The following is a 22,931-nucleotide window of genomic DNA, read 5'->3' as shown; positions in this document are numbered from 1 at the left end:
GGAGCCCTTTACCCATTAATATTCTTGATTTTATAAAAAGAAAAAAACAACGCTAAACCTAGGCTACTATTTTCTATTGCTACTATTCCTTGCCATACTGTTCCACCAATCTTTATTTGTGCTTTTTCTTATTTCCTTTGAGAGTCTAGACCTTTTTTCCCCCTCCAAATGTTATTTTACATCTAATGTTTACGTCATTTACTGAGGAAAAGATGAATCTCATCTTCATAGTCATAGGATCATAGATCTAGAGCTAGAAGGAACCTCAGAGGCCCTCTAATCCAACCCTCTCATTTTACAGATGAGGAAACTAAGGTCACAAGGTAGAATCAGAGATGGGTGGTGAACCCAGGTCATGACTCCAGTCAGTGCTCTATCCCATTACTACACTGTCTGCCTTAAGTTTTGTCTAGTTCTATAAAGAACCCCTTCTTAGTTATTTCTTATAGCATTATGTCTAAATTGAGGTATAATTTTTTTATTATATTGGCAGAGCCCTCCAATTATTTGCCTTCATTTACTTCTCTAAAGAGTATTTCTGGACTGTCTTGGAAGATTAACTTCAGATGCTTTTTGCATTTTACATTAATTTTGAAGGCAATTTCTTATTTCTTGCTGGGTTCTGTTAGGACTTAGAAATGCTGATTTCTGCCAATTTACTTTGTATTGTCTTACTTTTTTGAATTTGTCTCAATTATTGTCTTCACTTTTTTCCTGGTACCTATATCTTTTTTCAGGTCTTCTATAGAGGTTCTCCTTAACATGTATGATCTTCAGATGTTTAATATCCCAGGTATACCACTGTATTTCTGTTGTTTCCCCTTCATGACATTGTACCGGTCGACTACCTTTTCTGATTATCATGTTATTAACACTGGAGGTAAAATGTCACAGCTTATTAGGCTGAAAAGTGACTTTATTTGCCTTTTGAATTATCTGCAATGGGAGTGGGACAGTGTGGTATATAACAGACAATGCTGAACTTGGGACTGAGACCTGGATTTGAATCCTACGTCTGACATGTGTAAGCTGCATACTATTTAGGCACATAAGTGACATACTCTCTCAGCCTCAGTTTCCACAATTCTAAAAACAATATAATACTTGTACTTACCTAATAAAAGTTATTGAGGATCAAAGAAGATAATGTTTGTAAACCATATAAGTGTTAAGCTACCATTCCATTAATCACAGACACATATCGATAGAAGAACATGGTTTTAAAGAAATGGGCTATTGCAGTAACTAGTAAGTGGCATCTTTGAAAGCATTATGCAGCTTCCACATGTTTTCCTTTACAGTAGTCAGAAATACAGCGGATGGATGCCACATTTTTAAAGAATTTTTGTTAATCAAGGGGATAGCATACTAACAGTTAACATGGAAGCCAAAAGTCCTTCCTTGCTTTAATGCTCAACAATGTAGTTTTGAACAAATGATAATGAGCCATTTCCACTCTTGTAAAATGAGGCCAACATAAATGCATACAAATAGTTGTAGCATGTTATGACTTTTTTTTTCCTCCACCATATATCTGAGAGGCAGTGTGGCACAGTAAACACTGAATTGGCCTTAAGAGTCAGGATGGCCTGGGTTCAGGTTCCTCCTCTGACACATACAGTTTTGTGACCCCGGAGAGCACACTTAAGCTCTCAGTGCTTCAAGCAAATCTGAGACTACAAATTGCAGAGCAGGTGCTGATTTGCATTGATAGAGAAAATTCCCTACACAGATAAAATCATAAGTCCGGTTAAAAAAAAAAAAAAGCATTCATCTTTCCATTATTGGGTGAAGTGGGTTTATTAAAGTCTCAGGATCTGGGATGGAATCTCTGTTCATTTACTGATTGTGTAACTTTGTGTCTTGGGTCTCAGTTTCTTCGTTTTATAAATGGAGGAGGAAGAACATGTCTAGTTGAACAAAACTTGCCACTGAATGGCATTTTTCCCTTTTTCTCCCTCCAGAATTATATTTATATTGTATATTGATACAGATTGCTGACATCTTTTGAGGATCTACTTCTGCTGTCTCCAGAAAGTAACATTTTTATAGGCAAGATCAAAGCTGGATTGAAAAAAGGTAGTCAGCATACCTTCACAATTTTTTAAAAGTTAAACAGAAATATAAAAATGCCAATTTAGATTGCTGTTGTTAAAACATTTGTTTACTAATCAGAGTAGTGTCATATTTAGATAATATTTCATGCAAAACATGCTCTAAAAAGTTACATGAAAACTTGACTTTTATAAATCCAATAGTAAAAAATTATAATGGATCTTAATGACTTATTTCAAACAAAAGTTAACATATCATGAGAATACTACAGAAAGGATAAAGATTTGAATCTTAAATTCTGGTATCAAACTACTTATCTACATACATAATTCTAGATATTAATATGAACCACAGGGATGCTATCACTTTTATAAGCATGAAGCATGAAGTAATGTTCCATTTCTTAGAACTATTCTATGCCATGCAGCTTTAGTAATTGTGGACTAAAAAGAAATAAATAGAAAGTAAACAAGTCTAAGATATGATAAACTGTTAGATATTTAATGGCTGGTCATTCTACAAACTCTTGATTTCAGATCCTGTGATCCACTTTGTTCTTCAAATTACTGTGGATCATTTTTCACCTGTCTGCAGAGATTTCTTCTCATTAGCAGCCTTCTGCTTTTGTTGCATGATTTCAGAATCCCTATGAAAAACAAAAATATAAGCTGCTATAAAAAAGTAAACTTAGTTTTAGCTATTATTTCCCACAGATATCCTGTTTCTCTAATGCATAAAAAAGCATTTGAGGTGTCTGAAAAAAAGTACTAACAAAATTACATTTCCCCATTTTCTTCCCTTTGGTTTTTCTTCATTAGTAAGAAGGAATAGATGGGAGCACAACTGGCAATATATTGCCTTGTTAATGCAGCCATAATTCTTATTGGATTTTGTTGTGCTAAAATGTTCTGAGAAAGTTGTCTCCTTGAGATTTCACTCTTAGAATCTCATAGTTCACTAACACATAGACCAGGAAATGGGCCTAGGTTCTTAAAAGATATCCAAATTAAATTTGTGAATCCAAAATGTTTTAGGAACATATGCTTTTTTTTTCAGGTTGATATTAGGAAAAAATCACACGTCCATAAAAGAATCCAATAAGATAGGTGAACTCTTATCCCCCAAATGCAAAACAACCCCAAGGGTAAGTGGCAGTAGCTGAGCAAGTGGTGACATAAGATATGAAGGTGAAGCTGATGTTGAAGATGATGAGTGAAGAATGTTAACCAGAATATATTACTGACAGCATCAAATAGCAGTGAGGTCCAGACACAGAAGAGAGTCCAGAAGGGGACAATGAAATCAACAAGCCATCGCTATAATTTTTGCTAAAGTTAATGCATTTTCTAACTGTTATAAATGACAGTTTATAGTTTCATGCAAGCTCCTTTTTATTTTGTTTTTGAATCTTTGAGTAGACTGAAAGCTCCCTATGTATAGGTAGGAACTGTTTCACTTTGTATTCTCAATATACCTAGCTTATTAACTTGTTGATTTTACTAAGTGCTTACTTCCATTTATCTTCATAGAGCCTGCACTAATAAACTCAGTGTTAGTCATCTTAATAGTAATGTCATACAAATGAAATGTCACATGATAATGTTAAAGATTTTTACTGTCTAAACCAATGACTCCATGCTACAATCACAAAATTTTTGAATTGGAAGGGACCATATTGATCATCAAGTAAACCCATACCCCCAAAAGAACTACTTACCTGACACGTGCCCCATCTGCCTAAAGATCTCCAAAGAGGATAAACCCACTTACCTTCTATTAATTGTTAGGAAATCTCTTCTAACCACCTCAATCCTAATTCTGACCACCCCTGTCTCTCCTCATTACTTAGGCTCAGATAAGCTTATTAGAAACATTTTAAAACAAATCTATGTCATTTGAATTTGACTACAGTTTAGTACTATCGTGGGAGAGATACACACCTTGCAATTAACCCTTAACTCTCATGGAACTTACCGCATATTGCCCTTACAATAGAGAAAGTCTGCGTATACAAATTGACTATTTGAGGAGAGTTGGGAGGACAAGCATCTTAAATTTCTTTGTACCCTTCCACACGGGGTACAAAATGCCTGCAGAAAAGTACAGTAAGGTGCCTTTAACAAAGAAGAATTGTGAGATACTTAGTAAAATATTTGTCCAATCAATGGATAATCAGTTTTGCACATTTTATTTAGAAGAAGTCCTTGTGGTAGCAAAGAACTGAAAACAAAGTATATGTCCATCAACTGTAGAATGCTTAAACAAATTGTGGTGCGTAAATGTAATGGAATATTATGCTGTGAGAAAAATATCATAAATACAGAGAAGAAACATGAGAAAGACTTACAAGAACTGCAATGCAAAGTGAAGTAAACAGAGCCAATAAGCAATGTGCGTAATAACTACAATAATGTAAATGAAAGAGTAACCACCACAAAATCTAAAATGAAATGTAGCAAAATTACAGAGAACAAGCTAGTCTCCAAAGAGGACATATGAGAAGACACCTTCCTCACTCCTTTGCAGTTACTTGAATGTGGAACATTGCCTATGTTTATCATATGTTTTAATGGATTGATTGGTTTTGCTGATTTTTTTTCTTCTTTTTAAAAATTCTTTATTATAAGGGATGGCTGCCTAGGTGGGAGGAGGGAAAGAAATACAAGAGGAAATTTAGGTGATTACAAAATAGATAACAAAAATCTATTTGGGGCAGGTAGGTGGTACAGTGGATACAGCAATGGCCTTCTAGTCAAGAGGACACAAGTTAAAATGTGGCCTCAGTCACTTACTAGCTGTGTGACTATGGGCAAGTCATTTAACCCCAAATGTCTCCCCCCAAAACAAAACATGAATTTAAAAAAGAAGTGTCACACCTCTAGTAATCTGTTTTTACATTCTAAGTGGACAAGGCTGTCGTGGAAGGTCCTATAGCCTCAATCTGTAATGAAAAAGGACTGGATGTGGGTTTCCCATATTATAGCCCTAGAGAGTTCAGATGAAGGGATATGAATACATTTATTTGTCATTTCCTTCTAATCACTTAAAAAATAATTTGTTTTTAGTTTTCAACATTCACTTTCATAAGATTTTGAGTTTTAAATTCCCCCCCTTCTCCTGTGATCTGATATAGGCTCTACTTATACATTCATAGTAAACATATTTTCACATTAGTCATGATACAAAGAAGAATTAGAACTAATGGGAGGAACCACGAGAAAGAAGAAACAAAACAAAAGGAGAGCAAATAGTATGCTTCCATCTGCATTCAGATTCCACAGTTCTTTCTCTGGATGTGGATAGCATTTTCCAGTTGTCTGGAGTTTGGAGGCAGAGAAAATTAAAAACTCAAAAATTTGTGGAAATGAATGCTGAAAATTAAAAAAAAAGAAATATTTTCTGCTTCCAGCCTAAGAGGTCAAATGAAAAGCCAGTTACTCAATAACTCCATTAAAAACTTACCTCTGCTTTCTCTGGGAGGCAGACAAGCTATCTTCTTTTCTTTTTCCCTTGCTAATCTCCTGTGTTTTCTTCATGTTTTTCTGACGGGCAAGTTCCCGCTGGTTTCCACCTACAAAATGAATAGCACTCATACTTTTTAGCCCTTTTTCATATATTTAGCTATGTCTGTTTTAAAGGACATGTATGTGAATCTTTAATCTGAACTGGCAGCAAGTCTTGCAGGTAAGACAGGATTATGAGACACATGAAAACGCATCAGCACCATAAGCAATATTAACATTGCCTGCTACCACACCATCCCTTTCTTAAAATCATTTCAAGTTCACAGGACCGTAGATTTAAGGCTGGAAGAGACCTTAGAAGTCATCTAGTCCAATGTATCATTTCACTTAAGGTAAGTGATACAGAGACCATAGCCCTGTACCTGGAGTCAGGAAGAGCAGAGTTCAAATCCTGCCTCATTTACTAGCCATTTAACCTTGGCAAGTCACTTAATGGCCATCTGTCTTGGTTTCCTCGATTGTAGAATGGAGGTGATGATAGAACCTACCTCTGTGAGGATCAAATGAGATAAAACAGTGCTTTGCCACACAACAGGTACTTACTAAATGCTTCTTTCCTTCCTTTCTTTGGCCCAGAGTAATTAGGTGACTTGTTCATTATTACACAATAATAAATGGCAGAGACAAGCCTTACTCAGGTCCACTGACCAAACCCCAGCACTCTGCATGCAGCTTGATTGCAGTAGGTAGGAGTCAAGACATACTTTTACAGATGATAAATGAATTACAAATTGTCTTATTATGGGGTCAGTTCTCCCACAAAAATGGTTATAATTTTTTTACTTGTACATAGAATTCGTTAGATTTAGGCTTACAAAAAATCCTCTTCATTCTCAAAAGAGAGAAAAAGATAGTGGGAGAGTGTATTGGCTCTTTATCCTTACTATTGGTTACATCATAGGCTTTAGACATCATCCATAAACAGACCAAAACATATAATAGGACTATATTTCTCTTTCCTTTTCCATCCCCGCTCCACTGCCTTGCCTAGATAGGCTCAGACAGTAAGAATACCTTCCTCAGAAGGAGAGGTTTATCAAACGTTTACATCTAAAATGGATGGGAAATTTGGGAGAGGGCTGCAACGCCGGGGAGTATTTCAAAGTGCTGAAGCTGGAACCTACAGGCTGGACCACTGAAGGCAGCAAAGGGGATGAGGATCGGGGAGAACCGTGGGGAAGCAGAAAGTCTTTGTGGAATTGCCGCTTTCTGAAAGCGGGGTTGACAGATCCTGCATTCTGAGGGGTGCCCCGGGCCAGCCCAGCTTTCCCTTCCCTCCCAGCTAGCTACTTTCCTTCCCCAGGTGCGCAGGAGGGCAGAGTTGGGTCTGCATCCTGCCCCAAAGCCGGGCGGAGCCCTGGGGTGGCTCGGGGTCACCAAGAGCTGAACAAGCTCCTTCCCCCCCCCCCCCGGAGGCTCCGGGGTGCAGCCTCTCGAGCATCACAACGATCTGGGGCCGCAGCCCTGAGAAGGGGACCTCAGCACGTCGTAGTCTGGGTTCCCGCAGCCGATCCGCTAACACTTACGGGCCATCGCGACCGTCCGAGTCTCGAAGGGAGCCAACAACTCTGAAAATCAACCGTTCACACAAACGTCCCACCACCGCTGCCACAGGACAGAGCTGGACAGCAACCGTCGCTGCACCCGACCTTAAATAGGCTCAGGTGCCTGTGTCGTCACCAGGCCCCACCCACAGCAACGAGAAAAACATTCGCTGGCGTTCGCTGGAAACAGCGGTTGCTAAGGCGCATGCGTTAAAGGTGAACCTCGTTAAGGGGCAATTTGTGTACCAAGTGTCCTCATCATCTTAGTCCAGTTTTGTTCTGAGACACCTGCGGTGTTTTCTTTTAAATCTTCTTTTTTATTATGAACGTAATAATTACCAGCACATATATCATAGAGTTTATGAACTCCTGAAGTTGTTACATCATAGTTTTTTCTTAAGTATACATTACATTTAACATAGTAACAAAATTGCCATGCTTGTAGTCCCTTCTGAACTTTTCAGTTTTATTTTTAAATTTTTCTTTTCATTGCGAATAATAAATTATTTTAACGTTCTATTAATACGTTTTAAAAAATCTGTTTCATCGCTTTCCAACTCAACTCCAACTCAATAGAACTGCCCCCCACCCCCACCCCCAGCTCCTCTGAGAAACAAATCAATGATGTGGCCATGTCTAAAAAATGCCATTCTTCACTTACAGTTTGTAAGGGTGGAGTTAAAACTACCGTCATTTGGTTATGGTGCCTTGATTAGGTGACACTTTTTGACTGAACCAAACCATCAGGACTAAGTGTTAGGGCTTGTATACCTGCTCAAATCAACTAAAGTCACTGTGTGCCTGTGAGAGAATAGGTCACTCTTTAAATAATCTGAATAAAAGGGAATTGAGAATTAGAAATTCTGAGCTCCTGGACTACAGCGGCTAAAAAAGAGAGAAGTGAGTTGCGGCCCAGAAAAGAAATATAAAAGAAAGTCATTGTTTCTACAGGCATCTTAGAGAACTGTGGCTTAGGAAGTCTTTCCCAAACATCACCTCTTAATACCTTTCTATTAACAAACACTAAATATCTGCTGTTTAATTACCCAAATGTTTCCAGTAAAGTGAATTTTGGCCTCAACCACAATGAAGCCAGGAATTAACTAGAGATTGATTTGGTTTAAGGTAGAGAGCCCAATCTCTGCCTAGGTGTTGGAAATTTTCCTAAATGAGGGCTCAGGGCAACTGTAATTGAACTGGGAACGTTTCATCTAAAAACAACAAAAACCCTCCCTAAATCCAAAGATGAAAGAATCAAGTGGACCTTAATGGGATATCAGTACCCTCAGTCTTAATATGAGCTTATTATTATTATAAAAGGATGTTACAAATTCATCATCTCTCTGTCAAGAGGTAGAAGGAATACTTCAGTCTTAAATAAGGATGGTCAGAGTTAGGAAGATCTACCCCTTTAGAGAAGGACTTGAAAAACTTATTGAAGAAAGAAGGAACTTCCAGACATAAACCACAAGAAAGGAGGAGAAATTAGCATATACGCCATTATCAAGCCTCAAATGGATTTTCCTTCCTTAACTTAGAAATAGTTATCTTTGGGGGGTTAGGTTCATTTGAGGAGCCAAGGATCTTAGCAGGAATGTCCTTTCTTTTAACAGGGGCTTGACATTTCATGAATTTAATCAAAATATTAGTGAACTCTAATAATGACACAGAGGCTGAAATTTTAAAATGAACCAAGGAGATCAGATTTAAGGTACATTACTATTTATGGTAACAAGATTGCCTATGGTCTAAATAAGTTCTTGTCCCGTTGAGGGATTGAAATAGCCATTGAATATGTTTTGTACACTTGGCAACAGAAATATTATTCATTTTCCAGGGGAGAATAAGGGATAATTCTAAAGATATACAGCAGCATTTCCTGACCCACCTCCAGCACCTCTGAATGTTATTTTAAATTTCAGCATGGATGGTCTTCAGATCAAGAACAGATTCTCATGATGACCAGTTTCTGTTGAATCTAGCTGACAAAACTAGTGGCACAATTTTAAGCAATGATAACTTCAGAGAATTTGATTGGATCAGTATCTTGGATTTTTTAAAAAGCTGTTTAAATATACATTTGTTGGAGACATTTAATTTATGGTTCCTGATTATCCTTTGGGAAGAAGTGGAGAAGTGGGAGAAGTAGAGGAATTTCTTTGTAAAGAAATCTTCCTTGGGGATTTCCCCACATCTGCTCCATGCTCTGCCAAATGGAGGATTATATGAAACTTTAGGGTCCCCAAATGCCAAGCTACCCACCCAGCACTATCCAACAACCCACACCCAAGATATGGGGAACTCTTTTAAGCAACATATCTCTGCAGCAACCCAACCTCCCAATCCTACAAAATTTACAACCAGCTCAGTGATTACACCATAGAGATTATCCAGAAGAAACCAAACACCTAAGGGAAGCCCTCCTGAAAATATTCACCAACTCTGAGCAAAGATGGAAAATTGGTCACATACTGGCAGCATATCCACGTATGAGACCAGTGAACATTTATAAGGTGTTCAGCTTGTGCAGAGTACCCACAATGTAGATAAGGCAAAATCCATGTCTCTAGATGTGCAATGAGGACATCTTCTTGCTACTCATCTTATCATAGCATACTTATCCCATAATAACCCTCCCTCTACCTTTATTATGGAAACTGAATTCAAATTGCTTGTGGAAAAGAGGTGTTATTTAGCAACCCTATGGTTTTTATTCCCCATGCTAGTCACTTCACTATACATGGGTTGTCTCTTTTCATTAGAATATAAACTCTTTGAGGGCAGCTGGCTCTCATTTTTGTATTTGTAGGCACAGTACTTAGCCCAATTCTTGGCACTTAATAAGTGCTTAGTAAGTACTTTTCATTCATTCATTCATTCATACATTCATCCCGTGCTCTCAAAAAGCTTTCTAATAGGGGAGAGAGGGAATATTGTACGGCAGGGCTGTCCAAAATGCGGCCTGCAGTGCAATTTATGCGGCCTGCCTACAAGCACAGAAATTTACACAAATGCTTTAGTAAATGAAGCCCAGCTACCGTAGAGCTCTCACTAAAATGTCAAATCAAAATACATTGTCTATTGTTTCAATAAAAACCTAAGGTTGGACAGCCCTGTTGTACATAATACAATCAATCCATAAGTATTTCTTGAGGAATTCAACATTTGGTGTTTAAAATAATTTTTTATTGATCTTTTCTCTTTTACATCATTAGCATTTCTCACAGTATCACTCCCCCTTTCCTCTCCCAGAAAACCATCCTATATAACAAATATTTTATTAAAAAAAGAGAGAAAAAAATTCAGCAAAAAAAATCAGTACATTGAAAAAAGTCTGAAAATGTATGTAATGTTCCACATCCATGAACCTTCCATTTCAGCAAAGGAGCAAAGTATCTTCTCACATTTCCACTTTGGGGTTATGCTTTTCACACACATCTACACTTGCTATATGCTAGTCCTACATACAAATTTGCCTTTATATAAAGCAGTAATCAATTGATCAATGAACAGGCATTTACTATGTGCCCCCTATGTGCCTGGCACTATGCCAACCAAGTGCAGGGGACAGAAATGAAAGTTCCTGTCCTTGAGTTACATTCTATAAGGAGAGACCCTATGTAGATAGGTTGCTGTTGAGTCATTTCAGTCACGTCCGACTCTCTGTGACCCCATGTCGGGTTTTCTTGACAAAATTACTGGAGTGGTTTGCCATTTCCTTCTCCAGCTCATCTGATAGATGAGGAAACTGAGGCAAACAGAGTGAAGTGACTTGCCCAGAGTCACAAAGCTAGTAATTTCTTGAGGCCAGATTTGAACTCAGTCATCCTGACTCTGGCATACCACCTAGCTGCCCCTATGTATTGGAGAGAGTGCAATGAGATAAGGTCTCTTATAAAGGTGGCACTTGAACTGAATTTTGAAGGAGACTAGGGATTCTAAGAGATGGGTCTGAGAAGGAAGTACATTCTAGGTATGGGGGGCACATCTAGAACAAAACACAGAGATGAAAAATGGAGAGTTGTGTATGAGGAAAATGAGAAGGCCATTAACTTAATTCTAGTCATTTGTTCGCAACAATTTGGTGAAGTAGGTTTTAAAGAAGAGGAAACTGGGGCTCACAGAACCCCAGAGAAGACTTGTTGAAGGTCACAAGGCTAGTAGAATGGCAGAGTTAGGGCAAAAAGATGAAAAAAATTTCTAGTCTCAAAGAACTTACCAGCATATATTACTGTATGGATAACCAATTTCTTTTTTGTTCTGTAGATAAGGACAACTGGTTGGAAGAAAACAAATGGCATATGCTAGGCTCTAAAAGACAGGGATGAGGACAGATGACTTTTATCTGTGCAATGGATCACGGGAATCCCTAGTTTATGTTATAAAATGTAATAAACACTACTTTTTAACTATTCATTAAGTCAGGAACTTTGAGATCCATTCATAGATGACTTGAACATTTTTTTTTGTTTTTTGGCAGGGCAATTGGGGTTAAGTGACTTGCCCAAGGTCACACAGCTAGTACATGTGTCAAGTGTCTGAGGCTGCATTTGAACTCAGGTCCTCCTGACTCCAGGGCCAGTTTACTCACTGTGCCACCCAGCTGCCCCATGACTTGAACATTTTAAGATAATGACTTGAACTTAAACATATTAAACATGTTGGGGCTGGAAAATGGGGAAAGGAAGGTAAGAACCCAACTGAAACAGACCAGAAAAACCTAGGTACAGTTCTGCTTACAAAACCAAAACACAGAGAAGAAAGAACATCCAGAAGGAAGAGTTGGTCAACTGTATCAAAAGTAGCAAATAGGTTGAGAAGGCTAAGGAATGAGAAAAGACTACCAGATCTGGCAATTAAGAAAAATCAAGTAAAGGACTTTTTAGTTTCCCTATTAAATTTCATTATCCCAGTCTGGTGAACTTTTGTCAAATATTTATTTTGGTTATGTAATATACCATTTAGATAAGCATTCCATCTGTCTTCTTCAAGTCATTGATAAAAATGGTGAACAGAACAAGGCCAAAGACAGAGTCCTGCAATACTCTATCCTCCTTTAGATCAATGGTGTCAAGCTCAAATGGAGACTGATCCCTTCAGAATGCATATTGACTTAGAAAACCACAAATTTACATTATCTATGTCCTGTTGTATTTTTATTTATTTTGTTAAATATCCATCAATTACATTTTAATGGGCAACACCTAAAAGTCTTTCTAGTGACTCATAGCCTCCTGCCTTTGACAGAGTTTAACACTTAGGTCAATATTGATTATACTAATCAGAACATTTTGAATCCATTTGATCAAGTAGTTCCAGATAGGCAAAAGATTGCAGAACGCCTTTAATATCAGAAAAAGGAATTTTACCTTTATACTGAAAACCCAAATGAAATAATATTTTAAAATGCTTTGTAAATTTAAAAGTATTTTATAAATTACAATTATTATCTATTATAGATAGTGGAGAGCTCTGTCACAATTTTTTATTAATATTAATTTGATAGTTTATGGATTATCCAAATGCTTTATTCTCCATATCATTAATACTCTCTTTAAGAAAAGACATGGAAAAATGGTCAAGGTAAACATGAAATAACATAAAAATTAAACTTATTTTGACAGGAAATATTATTACTTATAGGGAGATCAGCAGATTACAGATTTGTTAGAGCACAGTACAATGAACACAGAGCTAGAATAAAGAATAAAGGTATGGCATGAAAGTAAAACAACTTCAGCCTGACCTGTGATGCCTACAGTATTGGATACGAATGGACAAAAGTACCTCCCAGGATCACTGTATCGATAAAATGATATTTGTAAAGCCCTTTGCAAACCTGCAAACACTATTATTACTATTACAGTCGCTGCTACTACTATAAGCAGTTGATGATACAGTGGATAGTGCGCTGGGCCTAAAGTCAGGGGGACTTGAGCATAAATTTGGTCTCAGACACTGACCAGCTATGTGACCCTGGTCAAGTCACCTAACATCTGTATGCCTCAGTTTCCTCAACTGTAAAATGGGGATAAGAGCACCTACTTCCCAAGGTTGTTGTAAGGGTCAGATGAGATATCTGTAAAGCACCGAGCACTGTGCCTGGCACACAGTGGGTGCTATATAAATGTTTATTCCCTTTACTACCTGTGTGACCTTGGGCAAGTAACTTCATTTCTCTGGGCCGGTTTTCTCATTGTAGAAGGAAGAGATGGGACTAACTGACTTTCCAAGTCCCTTTTGGCTCTAAATTCACAGTGCTATGCTTCTTTCCTATCTACATATAATTTTCACGCATTGGTCATGGGATCTGATCTCCCATTGCAGGTGACATCTTTAACATCCTACAAATGACAAATGACAGAAAGATGTAGAGAATACAACCTCCTATTGTACTTACTGTTTGTGGACTATAAAAAAGCATTTGATTTATTAGAGCCAAACACTGCCTCCAATAAGTGTATTCTAATGCTGCCTGACACTTTCCTCCAAGAGGTGGACTCCTGGGCACATGAGGTTATACAGGATTTCTGAAAGGTACAATAGAAAGAACCAAGTTCAATGAGTCTCTGATCATTAATATCAGATAAGGCATAAAAAAAGAAAATGGTCCTGGTCACAAGTTTTTACCACTGTCATGAATGAGATCTAGCCTAGAGTTCAAGTTGAGTGAGGTCCTCCAGATGCTGCTGGTTTTAGATCACACTGCCTGGAACACTGCAGAGGGAGGGATATATAACCACTCCCAAGAGGATGGCCTAATTATCTAAGCAGGAAAAACCTTGTGCTTTCACACAGCCATCTTGGCTCTGCCCCCTCAAAACCATGTGGATGAAGAATACCTATTGTCTAGGACAGGGCTGTCCAAAATATGGCACGTGGCCTACAGTGATTTTATGCAGCCTGCCTGTGGGTTTTAATTTTCACGAGCGAAAAAATAAAAAATAATTTGCATGGAATGGGTATTAGATTTTTTAATTCCATTACTAATAAATAATTTTGCTGATGTTAATTTTCTTTGGTGTTTTTAAGCAGCATTACAGATGGAACATATCGAATGGAATTTTCAATCGATCTGTGGGATGCATTCCATCTATATGATGCAGACTAGTCAGTATGCACCTACCTTTATACTGTTGCATTGTCGCTTTGTTGTTTTGTTTGCTTTTGCGCTTTGTGCCTTCACCTGTCGTATTGGTGATGCATGTTCCCCCATTTTCTATTAGCGTACTGCATTTTTTTATTCTGGGTGTGGCCCTCAAATAATTATTTTATTTTAATGCAGCCCTAAGATAACCTAATGTTGGACAGCCCTGGTCTAACACATGATATATAGTTTCATGGACAACTTATGGAGCTTACCAGTCAGTTTATGTCTTCTGAACAGATAATGGCAAACAGATGACATATTCGATCTAGAATAAACAGAAGAAGAAGAATAGACTGCATTGTCTTAGAGAGGTTGCGAAGTTCACTTCTTGATTACAAACTTCTCCCAGAAACAAAGTCTCATCTACTTCACTTGGCTGTGAGACTTGGAATACAACAGTCTCCAAAAAATTGGAAATGATTATCACCCAGAAGGCATTGGAAAGGTACCTGGCATGAGTGAAAAAGACAGACTGGTCCCATGGTAAGATGGAGAAATAACAGATGAACAGCCTGTGTGCTCCAACCGCATCCTCATAACATCAAGAGAAAGTAAGGAAGTACTCTAGCACTTTGGGGAGATCTCCTAAGGTAAACTTACAGGAGGGCACATACGAGGTTGGTACAGAATGGACAGCGTTGGATAGGTTATGACTGCACTGTTGGAAAGAATACTCACACTGATGAGATAAGGCCTATTTGCGTGATGTGGTGAAAATTTAGTTTCATTGAAAACTTTTTATTAAGAAAGTCCTATGGGATAAGCACCGTGACTTTAGTCTACGTGTGACATGACAAAGGTCTTGACAAGAGAATGAAAAGGTTGTAACTAATTTTGAAAGAAGATGGATAAGGCTTGCTAATGGATATAGAGGGAAGGAGGAAGAGTACAGGATATTCTCAGAATCTGTAATTTTACTTGTGAGGACTCCCTGTACTAATGCAAATCATAACCCTTCTATAGCTTCCCATCATTTGCAATCATTGCTCATGTTTTATCACAGATTCTCCATAGTGGCCCAATATAAGAGGCTTTCCTTTGGTTCTTTAATATTGTGGGAACATCAATATATCTCCCATTCAAGATTTTCATCTATTGTCTCACATTCTTGATAAGTGACCACTCTGCCTTTTCTGGTCATTCATATCCTTGATATTCTCCTTTAGACATTTTCTTGCAACAGAATAACTAAATGACATTCTGTTGTCACTATGCCTATTACGTATCTTTCCATTGTCCTATGGATTTAGTTGTAATTTTAATTCTTCCAAGATTGATATTCTCTGAATCAGAGCTATATAGCATGACTAGGGAAACCGAGGAGTTAAAGAAATGGACTTTTGAAAACATCAGCAGTTTGAGATCAGTGAATGCACTGAATGATTTCCCAAACAAAAGCAAGTTCCATCTCCCCCTTCTACTCAAGTCCATTCCCAGCTAATTCTCCATCTGCAAAACAGCAAGCAACAAATACTTGTCAAATATACACTTGTTGATTGATTTAATTCAGTGAGCTTGCCAATCTTTACATTCTATAATCTTAGCAATGAGTTTTTTGTTTACTTAGTTTTTCTGTGTGGATGGCTGGATCATTCTCCATTGTATTACTTATTTTACTAGAGAGGTTCTGTTGTGTGTTCTGGGGGCTTGATTCAATGAGTACAATTTCATTTGCAAGTAGCAATATTTAGAAATCAATAAAAAGTCATTATTTTCATCTTCCTCTAAAATTGTTTACAACCTTTTCATTCATCCACTAGGCAGAACATATTTTGCATAAGGCTGAGAAATACCTCTAGTGAACATATCTTCTTTAGCACCTTACTTGATGGCAATGCTCAGATTTTATAAATTTATCGTCATGTCTACCATGCAGTTTTCTGTAATTCTGAGTCACATGTGACACACCTTGAGTATAGTTTTCAAGGGTACATTTCAATCTCCCAAATTAAATGTTTCCTTAAGATGAACAACTAGAAGTTTATATTTCCCAATCAGCCATGTGATCCTAAAGATATGATCTGCTATAGAAAATGATTTGTGAATGTTTTTCACATTTTTACTGACAATACCCTCAAAATTTTGCCAAGCATCTCCTACTTTTTTTGTTGGTGGCATAAAAATAACACATGTGTTATTTTCCATTAAAAAAATCCTTCTCCTCAGGATATCTTTAAAATTAATAACTGGTTCTTTTAAGTGCAAATCTTCTCTGGCACAGATTTTTCCTGTGTGTTCTTGCTCAGGGTCAGTTGTTCTTTTTGCCTTCATCTTTAAGAAAATGGAAAAAATTATTTGAAAAAAAATACTGTTTTGATGTTCTGTAGATTTTTCCAACCTGCTGGAGCCCTTGCCCTTGTCCATAGGGATCATTCAAACAGCTAGAACTAAGGAAAATCCCTCTTCTACTTCCTGACAGGAAAGGAACAGTTGGGAAGGGAAAGTCCTTGTTCCAATGGCCAGGGTTGTTGAGATGGGGGAGAAGGGCAAAGATGCTTTCTGTCATCCCTAACTGACTCTCTGAATGCATTTTTAAAGTGTAGAAATATTGTTTCTCAAAGCTATTAATAATCAACAATCATTTATTAAGCAACTACTATGTGGCCAAGCTCTGTGTTAGGTTCTGGGAATAAAAATATAAAACAGTCTCTGTCCTCAAGAAGCTTAAATTTTATATGGGGATATGCACATGTAAAGCGTATACAAGATATATAAAATGTGTACAAGGCACTTTTTTTGGGGGGGGCAAGGTTCTATCCTCCTATTGTTATTGTTCAGTTGTGTCTGACTCTCTGTGATCCCATTTGGGGTTTTCTTGGCAAAGTCACTGGAGTGGTTTGCTGTTTTCTTCTCCAGCTCATTTTACAGATGAAGAACTGAGACAAATGGGGTAAAGTGATTTGCCCAGGGTCACACACCTAGCAATTTGGTGAGGTCAGATTTGGCAGGAAGAGGAGTCTCCCTGACTCCAGGCTCAGCACTCTGTCCACTTTACCACCTCACTGCCCACCCATTCTCCCATTAATACAGTAGTATTCTTTTTTTTTTAATTTAATTTATTTATTTTCAGTTTTCAACATTCACTTCCATAAATTTTAAATTTTCTCCTTTTCCCTCCCCAAGAAGGCATACAATCCGATAGGGGCTCTACACATACATTCCTATTAAACACATTTTCACATTAGTCATGTTGCATAGAAGAATTATAATGAATGAGAGAAACTATAAGAAAGAAAACAAAACAAAACAAGGAAGAAGAGTCAGCTTTGCTCTGCATTCTGACTCCATAGTTTTTTCTCTGGATGTGGATGGCATTTCCCATCATGAGTCCTTTGGAAAAAATTTAGGTCCCTGCATCACAGAGAAGGGCTAAGTCTATCAAAATCAGTCCTCATGCACTGTGGCTGTTAAAGTGTTCTCCTGGTTCTGCTAACTTCACTCAGCATCAGTTCATATGAGTCTTTCCAGCTTTTCCCAAAGTCTGCCTGCTTATCATTTCTTATAGCACAATAGCATTCCATTACATTCAAATATCACAACTTGTTCCCCAATTGGTGGGCATCTCCTCGATTTCCAGTTCTTGGCCACCACAAAAAGAGCTGCTATAAATATTTTTGTACGTATGGGTCCTTTCCCCATTTTAATGATCTCTTTGGGATACAGCCCTTTGGGCAGTTTCAAATTGCTTTCCAGGATGCTTAGATCAGCTCACAGCTCCACCAATAATGAATTAGTGTTCCAACTTTCCCACATCTCCAACATTTATCATTTTTCTGCTTTGTCATGTTAGCCAATCTGGTAGGTGTGATGTGGTACCTCAGAGTTGTTTTGATTTGCATCTCTCTAATCAATAGTGATTTAGAGCATTTTTTCATATGATTATAGATAGTTTTAATTTCTTCCTCAATACAGTAGTATTCTTGAGCTCAATGGGTTTAAAGGCCAGACAGAAAACATGACCACTGTATTGTTTTATGGGAAAATTAAATCAGGTGTCTAAACAACCAATTTAGAGATGAACATTTGGAACACAACCTGTTTTTAAGTTATGGCCTTTGTGAATATAAGTCTTGACTCTGTAATTAAACAGTAAGCTCTAGAGGCAGCTGGTAGCACAGTGGATAGAATGCTAGGCCTGGAGTCAGGAAGACCTGAGATCTAATTCAATTTTATTTATTTATGAACTGAATGACCCTCAGAAAGACACAGCCTCAGTTTGCTTCAATTGTAAAATAGCACCTACATTGTAGGGTTGTTGTGAGGATCAAATGTGATTAATATTTGTAAAAAGCACTGAATACAGTGCCTAGCATCTAGTAGGTGCTATATAAATGTTTATTTCCTTCCCATCCTAAGGGTAGTGACAATACTACATATTTTTAAAAAACTTTAAATTTTATTGATATATTTTGTTTTTTAATCATCAAAATTTCTCTTATTATTCCTCTCCCTTTGCCTCTTGCAGGGACCCATCAAATACAATATTTTTTTCAAAAATCAAAGAGAAAAAAATCAGCAAAACCAATCAACTCATGAAAAATGTCTGCAACACTCCCACGGACCTCGCACTTTTGCAAAGGAGTGGGGTGGAGGTGTCTTTTAATATCTCTTTTTATTTTTGCAACATTCATTTTTGATTATTTTGTTCTTTCCATTTACGCTGTTGTAGTCACAGCGTACATTGTCTTCTTGACTCTGCTTGATTCTGCTGAATTTCCCTTGATTGAACGGGACTATCTTGTACCAGCCAAACTATTGATTACTGATTCCTGCAGTTAACCATATACAATCCAGAGGTCAAGCTATAGACTTCAACTCCTGAGACTGTCTTGTTACGGATGTAGATATACAGATGTACAGACCCCTTAGAAGCCACCCCACCCCCAACCCCGGGCCATGCCAGTAGTAAATGAAGCTGATAGCCTGTGCCCAAGGTACAGAAATTATATGTTCAACACCTAATTAGCATACTTGGCACACCATTCACTGAACTTTTCTATATAAGCTTTAACATCACTCCTATTAGACTGTGAGTTCCATAAGGAGCTGTACCTGCCTTTATTAGTGTTACGATAAACTTTTTGCCACTTGACTGGAAGATTGCTTAAGTCTGAATTCTTTCCAGACAACTCTGCCCTGAATCTCAGTATTTTGGGGTTCTTGCACCCCTAAAACTTCATTAAATCCAAACTTCACAGGACAAATCCTTTCACTGAGGGGATTTTATTTATATGTATTACATGTTATATATTTATATATATCTGTTTTATTAATGGATTTGTTTTGTGAAGTTTGGATTCAGTCAAAAGGCCACACTTGAGGACCTAGAAGGCCACATATGGCCTCAAGGTCCCAGGTTCCCCACCCCTGGCCTAGGCAATCTATGACTAATCATCAATAGCTGAACAGATGTTTTCAGTTCTTTCTCCAGAAGTCCCATTACCTACTTCACAGAGCTGGTATGAAAACTGTACTTTGAAACCAGAAAGCACTATATAAATGTGAGCTATTATATCATCTCTACTTCCTCCATCCATACCCTTTTGCTTTACCTTCCCCTGCCTTTGATTTTTAGCAATAGCTAGGGACAGAGATGGCACTCAACTTGAAAGACAGTTCTAACAGTAATTTGCTCAATGATCCTTGGCATATCATTTAACCTTTTTGGTCCAGTCTGAATCAGAAATCTGTATTCAGGTAACTGAATGGGTACAGGTAGGTAACTCCTGGTATACAGGGGAATAAATGTGACTAAAAATGGAGGTAATGCAGCCCCGTCAAAAGCACTGTTTGACTGAGCCTAGCAGCTAGAGTCATAGACTTTTTAGAGCTGTAAAGATCCATATATTCATATCTTAGTTGGGTCAGAATTTCCTGAGCACTATCAAATCATCAAATAATGATGAAGGGAAAATATTCCCATTCAAGTTAATACATTTTCACTATGCACCTATTACCTAGATGAGGGTCATCCCCAAGAACCCTCTCTGGCCCTGACATTCTGTTAACCACATAGCCCTGTGGTAGATACTCTAAGAGATACAAAAGAAACAATTGACAAAGTAGATGCGCATTGATTGGGAAATGGTTAAACAAATTGTGGTACAGGAATGTAATGGAATATATATCACTGTGAAATAAGAAATTATTAATGTGATGAATACAGAGAAACATGAAGTGACACACAATCTGATGCACGGTGCAGGAAGCCTAGACCAAGGTCCTTTCCCCGATTGCCAAATTTTCCCACATACTTATCTATGTCACCTTATCTTTTTCGTGACCAAATCCTATCCTACCATACCCTTTGGAATCTCCATTCTATTGTTAATTTGCTCTTCAAATTAGACTTATGCCCTCCTCTTGGAAACTATATATTTCTTATATTTAATTTTTCATTTCCATGTTACCTATTTCCAATGGAATGTAAGCTCCTACAGCTGTTTCTTTTTTGTCTTTGTAATCCCAGTACCTGGTTTATTTCTTTCGCTGTTTTTCAGTCTTGTCTGACTCTTTATGACCCCATTTGGGGTTTTCTTGGCAAAGATACTGTAATGTTTTGCCATTTCCTCCTCCAGCTCATTTTACAGATGAGGAAACCAAGGCAAACAGTGTTAAGTGCCTTGCTCAGGGTCACATAGCTAGTAAGTGTCTGAAGCTGGATTTGAACTCAGGAAGAGGAGTCTTCCTGATGCCCCAGGCCTGGAACTCTATTAACTGCCAACAAGCTTGTAGTAGGTACTTAAACTGTTGAATCGAAATGAATGATGGTATTATCTTTGTATACCCTAGGATTCTTCAAAATTAAAAAAAACAAACAACAATTAATCATCAAGAGTTAAATAGTTGCTTTAAATTCTTTTTTTATTTCATTTTTTAAAATTCTGAATTCACCAAATAAATAAATAAATGGGAACAAGAGAGATTGTACATGAAACAGTGAATACCAAGATCTATTTTCCAACAGGCCAAAGGATTTGAAAAGTTGTCAAAAGAAGAAATGCATCAGCAAGTTCTTTCTACAGAAGTGGCATTACCTAATTCACGGAGTTGGAATGAAAAATGCACTTTGTAAAGTGGAAAGTACTCCATAAACATGAGTTACTGATTCATATCGTCATTGAAGCTTTTTTTCTGACACTTTTATCAAAGAATGGTGATTGTTACTTCTGAGTTTTCCAAGGCTCTTTTAGACAAAAAGTCTAGGAATATAATAAACTTCCAAATATAAAATCTAAAAGTGCTTTCAGTATGGATCCTTGTTTGCAGAGGCTCCTCTCACCAGAAGATAATTCCTTTGGGCCTTAGGAACTCTTTCAGACAATTTACAAAAGGGCAAGGGGCTGCGATTAGCTGGGAGGCTGCCCACACCGGACAAATCAGGGATCCTCTGAAGACTTGATGCGTACACATTTTTGGTCCCCCTCCCCCCTACTTTCCCCCATACCTACAGTCCTAGGCGGGAGAACCGTGACCCATCATCCCGGGGTTCATGCTCCCTGACTTGCTCCAGCCCGATCAGTGGGGCAGGCTGTCCTTCCTGGCAGGGTGGGAGGCGTGGAGAGAAAACTGAAATGTCATAGAAGCCCAGCCAGCTCCCTGTCGGGCGGCCCAGATCCGGGACCCTGCCACTTCCGCCCGCCTCTAAGTTTCCGTAGGCCAGTCCCAGCTTAATTTACGGCCCTGGGAAAACGAGGGTCACTTCCTCGGCATCAGGTCACCGCGGGGAGGCTAGACTTAGGCGTTCGGCCACCTAGCTCCCACACCCAGGAGTGCCAGAGAAGCAGCAGCAGCACCCCACGTTGGGCCCAGAGACCAGCGGCGACCACGCCTGCGGGCGCCGTGCGGATGACGTCACCGCGGCCGCGCGCCGCGATGACGCCAGGAGCCGGCCGGGGCCGTCCGCCTGCTGGGCCCCGAGCTGGAGGGACGGTAGCCCGCCCGCCGCGGCCCGGAGCAGGGACATGAGGAAGAAGCGGCGGCGGGAGGCAGACGGAGGCGGAGCCGCCCAGCGGCGGTAGCAGCGTCCTCGGGGGGTGGCAGGTGTAGCTCCGGGGCAGGAGCGTCACCTCCTAGCCCCCCTTTCCAGTCAGTGGCCGCGTTAGGGGCTGGTGGCGGCGGCGCCTCCCTTAGTCCGCCACCATGTTCCGGAGGGCGCGACTCAGCGTAAAGCCCAACGTGAGACCCGGGGCTGGCGGCAGGGGCCCGGCCGCTCCCGAGCCCCCTCGCGGCCATCAGCCTCCCCGAGAGCCCGAGCCGGCCGCGCCGCCGCCGCCGCCAGCGCCCGAAGCAGCCGAGACCCCGCCGGGGCCCCCGCTGGATCCCGAAGGAGCCAAGCCCCTGGAGGACCAGGCGGCCGAGTGCGGGTAAGAGCCAGCCGAGCCGCTTTTCTGATTCTTGCCGCCCGGCCCCGAACCCCCTCCCGCCTCTGCCCCAGACACGGGGTGCAGGGAGGCAGCCCCGAGTCCGACAGCGTGGAGTGAGCTCCTGGTGCGGCCGCGGCTACAGCCAAGGACTCCAGGAACCTGCCCTGGAGGGGCTTCCAGTGTGATGGGGGGGAGAGAGGAGGAGATGGAGGGAGGGAGGGAGACTGACAGACTGAAAGAGCGAGCGCGCGCAGGAACAGCTCTGTCTGCGGAAGAGAATGACCCAAAAGTG

The 22,931-nt window shown here is 39.3% G+C and overlaps 1 protein-coding gene and 2 long non-coding RNA genes across 3 annotated transcripts in view; 2 read left to right on the top strand and 1 right to left on the bottom strand.

Moving 5' to 3' along the window:
- Positions 1 to 1,759: 1,759 nt before the first annotated feature.
- LOC118834956 lies at positions 1,760 to 3,614 on the top strand. Its single transcript, XR_005009361.1, has 2 exons — positions 1,760 to 2,079; positions 3,112 to 3,614. It is a non-coding gene; the product is annotated as an uncharacterized LOC118834956 (long non-coding RNA).
- On the bottom strand, positions 2,143 to 7,225 carry LOC118834955. The gene is made up of 3 exons (XR_005009360.1): positions 7,106 to 7,225; positions 5,518 to 5,626; positions 2,143 to 2,701 (listed from the first exon to the last, which is right to left on the bottom strand). It is a non-coding gene; the product is annotated as an uncharacterized LOC118834955 (long non-coding RNA).
- A 14,931-nt stretch (positions 7,226 to 22,156) lies between these two features.
- Positions 22,157 to 22,931, top strand: part of BDP1 (B double prime 1, subunit of RNA polymerase III transcription initiation factor IIIB) — an 88,735-nt gene continuing 87,960 nt past the window's right edge. The window contains exon 1 of the mRNA XM_036764355.1: positions 22,157 to 22,639. Within this exon, the coding sequence (XP_036620250.1) occupies positions 22,416 to 22,639 (224 nt within the window). The 5' untranslated portion in view covers positions 22,157 to 22,415. The remainder of the gene's footprint in view (positions 22,640 to 22,931) is intronic.

This window comes from Trichosurus vulpecula, chromosome 1, assembly GCF_011100635.1.
Source record: "Trichosurus vulpecula isolate mTriVul1 chromosome 1, mTriVul1.pri, whole genome shotgun sequence".
Taxonomy (NCBI): domain Eukaryota; kingdom Metazoa; phylum Chordata; class Mammalia; order Diprotodontia; family Phalangeridae; genus Trichosurus; species Trichosurus vulpecula.
This window is presented reverse-complemented; position numbering and strand designations above follow the sequence as displayed.